At 40.0% G+C, this 6000-nt stretch overlaps 1 protein-coding gene across 1 annotated transcript; it reads right to left on the bottom strand.

The window, feature by feature from the left end:
- Positions 1–307: 307 nt before the first annotated feature.
- Positions 308–2295, bottom strand: LOC115816303 (cornifelin homolog A-like). Its single transcript, XM_030779263.1, has 4 exons — positions 2196–2295; positions 1504–1664; positions 890–1074; positions 308–473 (listed from the first exon to the last, which is right to left on the bottom strand). The coding sequence occupies exons 1-4, from the start codon at positions 2293–2295 to the stop codon at positions 308–310; spliced, it is 612 nt and encodes a 203-aa protein (XP_030635123.1).
- Between the last annotated feature and the right edge of the window lie 3705 nt (positions 2296–6000).

Genomic DNA, 6000 nt, shown 5'->3' with positions numbered 1-6000 from the left:
GAGCTTTAAAAGTTGTTCTCTGATCCTTTTTCTTCATCAAGCCTCGTATCGTCGCAAATAGTACTACATATCACATTCACTGTTGAGTTATTTCTTTATGTCAGTCAACTGGATACACTGAAGATTCTAATAAATCTCTAATAAATAATTACCCACTCACTGTGTCACAAACAGGAATGGATAAAAATGAAGTTCTGGGCAGGTGAAACCTTACTCAGATTCTCTCCCTCAGAGTAAACACCTACGTCGCTCCTTTGCTGTTCACAGCTTCACTGCACAGTGCTTTTGTGTTTCTAATGGTTAAAAGTCACAGTGATGTGTCACAGGAGAACCACGGGTGTGAGTGTTTGTGAGGTTTTGTCTGAGTGAACTGGACGCTGTGGAGATGTGGCTGGATGTTCCATGGAGACTGGTGCTGCAGGTGGATCATGGCCAGCGTTGAGCCACTAGGGGGCAGCGTGACCTCATACACGCTACAAGTTCGGAGTGCGCTCAAACATTCTTTTGTTGTGTGACTGTATGCATGCATGTGTGTGTTTGCGCATGTTTGTGAGAGATGGCGGTCGAGGTGGTTGGTGGTTAAGTCTGTAGATCTTTTTCACAGAAACGTAATTGTTTATTTATAAATAACCACGAAGCATTTTGTTCTCCACGACTTATTCATACATCATAATCAGCAAATAATAGCGACTTAGACAACAGATAAATGGTAGATATGGATTTTAAAAAATCTTTTAAACATACATGCATATTTTTAGTCTTTTTTGGTTTTGTTGCAAACTATTTTTGTTCCATTATACACCATTATACACCTACATTTATTAACATTGACCTTAAAAGCTCAAAGCGTGCTAGAGTAGTTTGTCGTGGGGGGGGGGGGGGGTCTCACTGTGGCACAGGGGCTGTAGGGGGGTATTGTAGGGGGGCTGGGGGGGGTATTGGCTGATAGGATGGATTCACTGGCGGGTTGATGATCATGACACTTTGACGGTTTTTCTTCACCTCGCGTGCCATTTGACACCAGGTGCACGGCCCACAGAAAGTGATCATACAGCAGTCATCGCAGATTGAGCCCTACAGAATTTAAAAAAAAAGAGAAGAGAAGAGAAGAGAAGACAAGACAAGACAAGACAAGACAGAAAGAAAGAAAAAAGTTTTATGCCACATTGTCATGGTTGTTTTCTAAGACATATGAACAATGGAGTGCTGTTACACAGTTACAATTTTAAGTGAAAAAACAGTTGAAGGAATGGAAATTCTTATCCTTGCATGTAATGCATCGTTTGCAAACCTCTATGATTTCGCTAACAACTTAACACAACTCGTTTTATCTTAGATCTGTGAGGGGATCTTGTGTTACAATTACTTTTTTTTTTTTCATTAATATATTTTATTTCATTATTATTTATTTCATTATTTATTTACATTTACGGGGGCATTAAATTGGTATTTCAAGTTTTCATTCAGTAAATAATAACACTAAGAAACACAAGTTGTACACACCTGGATATGATACCTCTCTCTCATTGAACTTCTCATAGCGAGAGACACAGGAGAGATGGCACCTCCAAAAAACACGTCTAGCAGGGGGAGACAAAGACACTCTCCAAAATCGGAACTGGTGCTGCACATAAGGCAATGAGGGCACCAGAAACCATAGCAACCTGCCGAGATACAAGTTTAGAAATTAGATCCCCAACAGGGGGGCGTGTCCATACCGGGTGCATTTGCCATCAGCCACCGTGGCCCCTGTTCAGGATAGTTTCAATATTTTGTCCCACTCATTTTCCTTCTCTGCTGAAATCCGTGGTTATTTGCGTTGAATAGAACGGTCTGAACGTGTAATTGGTTTACTGACAAAGGACGGGATGACGGAAGATGGATCTCAAGAAGTTGCTGCTGTATCTCCTCGCTTTGTTCGTGTGTGCAACCCAGGGAAGCATCTTCGTCGAATATGTTTTGTTTCTCTGAAAGTTGACTCATCTGACCTTTGACCCCCAAAATTCCTCGGAAAATATGAGAATATCTTATACACACACACACACACGCGCACACACACACGCACGCACACATACACGCACACACACGCACACGCACAGGCACACACACACACACACACATACACACACACACACACACACACACACATACACACACACACACAGACACACACACACACACACACACACACTTACAGATGCCCATGTCTTCGCAGCAGTCACATACCCCACTGCTCCACTGTTGGGACGTCATCACATGGGAAACGGTGAATGAAGTTGGCTGTACCGTTACCATCGTTTCCACAGAAAGCTGCGTATGAAATCAAGAGGTACGGTTCAGCGTTTGTTCACGAACAAATATGTGATACAAATGATAAAAGTATAAAAATATAAAAATGTTTTTGCGTAACATTTCTATTGTGTTCAACGGCGATCGTCAGTTTATCTCAGGATGAAAAAGTATAGCATTATGTTTGGTTTATTTTGTGAGATTTTAGATATTAAGTCTTAAACATCAGCAGCATTAGCATGTGTGGTTTTGCTCAAAAGCTGCATGCCAGCGCAACCCTTTTGTGCAGGAAGTGGCTTCATCAAAGGTAGAGTAAGTGCTTTAATACAAAGTGAGGAACAAGACTTAAGAACAAAACACACACACACACACACACACACACAAACACAGGAACTGTTTCTACTTCACTTGTAGGCTTATACCTACATATCATGATATTCGTGTTCCGTTGTAACCACAAACAAAAACACTGAAATTCAACACAGTTGGTTCCTTGTATGGCCTCAGGGCTTAAGCTTACATTTTTTTCCCTCCAATACACAAAAAGAAATGTAGACCTCCTCCTCTAGTTTGCATTACAAAGGAAGCAGAATGCGATGGAGTGAAAAATAACGCCCGACTTCCTGGCAGTTCAGGGGCTTTCTGTCAGGACTTGGTATTACAGATTAACTAAATGTTGCACTCCGTCTCACGGAACTTTCAAAGGATCATCTCAAAGTTGTTTCTGCTTTAAAAAAAAAAAAAACGTATTTGTACCAATAAAAGTTCAAACTCTGAATGTAGTGGCGAAATCTTTGTGTTTAATGGCAAGGAAAAAAGAAAAACCAACAGTCGTGATAATCAATCAATTAATTAACTTATGCCTTTCTATGTCACTGTCCATCAGTTTACATTGTCACATATATTAAAATAGTCTTTTGTGTGAGACTGGTACTTCTGGAAATTATGAATCCTACTGAGATATCTGTAATAAACGTATATGGTAATTAACATTGTTTATGTAACACAGCTCAATTTCTCCACCAAGATCTGTCAGTAATGACACAAAGACATACAGGCCCAGGGTGCGTACATACACGTCGATACGCAAAAATGAAATGACCTGAAAATTATATCCATCTTCATACGATTCAGACGGTATATTGGCCCTACGAGTACATTTGAAAAAGGAACAACAAAGAATATCAACAAAAATTTTTTTTAAAAGACTTAACTCACCTGCTAACAGCTAGACGTGAAACAGGTGTGTGTCTGTGTGTGCGTGACTGTGTCAGTATTCAGCGCCGTTGTCTCACAAACAATGATGCCGGAGAGCAGAACTAGAAGTACGCACAAAACAAGTACACTCCTCTACATCACACCTCTTTTACACACAGTTCCCCCCACCCTCAGCTCCTTTAGCACAGAGTGGGTGGGAGGGGAGAAAGCGTGTGTGGTAAACCTACTGTGTCGTTACAGGTCAAGTTCCTCTGATCTCGCCCCGCTCATATGTCACCTGTAATGTTTTTTTTTTATTATCTTGCATGCGTGCGTGCATCTGTGTGTGTGTGTGTGTGTGTGTTTAACAAGTTCATAAAGGTTATTATACAAACTTGCAGATGATGGAGGGCATAGTACATCTAAAAGAGGATAGCGAGCGTGAACTGCCTTTGGTACTTTCAGCGTCCGATTTTTCAAACAGAATTCATGACGACATTTCGAGAACCTGTCGGTAAGCACCTGGAGATTAAATCTGATTGCGGAGTCTCGTACGACGCCGCAGGGATTTCTAACAGGATGTGGAGATGATGGGGTATGGAGATAGAGGCAAAGCAGTCGCGGGTTTGTATTGACTCACTCGGACAAAGCATTGGCAGTCTCCAGGTATACTGAGCTTAGAACACACAGTAAATAAAGGCAGATATTATTTACTCAAGGCCCCAGGGCTGACAGAATGTGCAGGTGTTTTCTTTGCCTTTGATGAGTAGATTGAATTAATCCTCCATTAGGATAATAATGCAGGAAATACATGGGTGTTTACTTGCCCATACAGAAAAAAAATGCATTGAAATATCTGTGGAATATATTGTAAACACGCTGCAATATATGTGCATCGTTGTTCACTTGCATTTGTAATTCTGAAATATATTTTGAAACATAACAAAATATATGAGGTTAAGTGTGAAATATATTCAAATGTATGACATGACATGCAAAATGTAAGACAAAATATATGTGGTCAGGAAATTTTAGCTGACCGTAACTGACGGAAGACCTTCCTCAGCTGTACATGTTTCAACCTCAGAAGTACCTCGCTCATACAGCTAAAGAAGGGCCGAAATGTTCTGGGTTTTTTTTGAGCAATTCAGGAATTACTTCTGCCTCCTCTTTCCCTACACAGCAGTAACAGATTTTGCTCTTGTATACTGTATTACATACTACTATACTATATACTGTATATTTACATTTAAATGATTGCAATGTCAAATGTCAAATTAAATTTGCTTCCTTAGGGCATCAGGATACATTAAAACAGCACTTAGTTCAATTAATACATTTATTGACGTGCTTTGATGCACATCTTTCTGAAAAGAAACTGTTGTTTAAAACAATATTGAAAACATGCACAGTATTTATGATGCAACTATGATACAATGACACTACAATAGCAAAGTACAGTGTAATAATACAGTATTAAGATAGAATACACTCAGTGTCCAACACTGCGCTTAAAAAATATACACACAATACTAAATAGCTTTTCCATTCCATTATTATTACAGTATATACATTTATATATCTCACATTATATACTGCACTGCACATTATATACAGAAACACATCCAACAATACCCATGTTCAAGAAAATATGCTGACATCAAAACACGGTTGTAACCTCGCACTAAATCTATCAAAATGTTATCGCAACTCCATTCACAAATCTTAATACGTAATTCACCGGCAAAGCGGGTGTAACTATGAAAAAATATTTACCCTTAATTAAAGATGCAGGAATAGCTGCGAGATGCCCAAGACATTTCATCACAGATACAGAATAGGAAAGCTTAGGCTGACGACTTAAGAAACTATGCTTTGTTTCAGTGAAGTGCCGTCCTATTGCATAACAAGCCTCGTCGGCCCCCGCATGGGACGCAAGGAAAGTTTTCACTGCAAACAAAATGTCATCATTCAATACAACAGTGTAGGAGTCGTTTCTGATTTTCCTAGTGCAAGACTCTGAATGAATGATCTTGCCACTCACCGCTATTCTCCTGTAATATCTCACAGGGGTTCCTCCTGAATGTATGAAAGACACTGGGCATTGCTAAGAAATCTTCATGGTCAATTTTTTTTTTTTTTTGGGACTGCCAAGAGCAGTCACACCACTACTATGACCAGTAGGTGATTTGTAAGGGGGATAAGATCCCCCCGTTAGCAAGACGACCAAAATGCATCCCCCTTGCCGTCCCCCTTTATACTCTATAGAGCAGCATCAGTGACCATTGGGCCATTCTCCCTGTTAAAAAATAACAAATCACCTAAAGACTGTGAAACGCATTTTTTTTCAACCTCTTTGGCAGTGAAAATTGTTCGAAAAAGTCTTTTCATTCAACAGTGGCGTTGCCCATGACCTTTTCTCCCAGCGCTGGTGAGGATTTCTGCATCAAAAAATGTTTTAATAATCTGAAGAGCAACACCTCGTGTACCGCTGATCAGGTTCATGAGGTCACA

Source organism: Chanos chanos, chromosome 7 (assembly GCF_902362185.1).
Source record: "Chanos chanos chromosome 7, fChaCha1.1, whole genome shotgun sequence".
NCBI classification, from domain to species: Eukaryota; Metazoa; Chordata; class Actinopteri; order Gonorynchiformes; family Chanidae; genus Chanos; species Chanos chanos.
The sequence above is the reverse complement of the archived record's forward strand: the minus strand, read 5'-3'. Positions and strand labels throughout refer to the sequence as shown.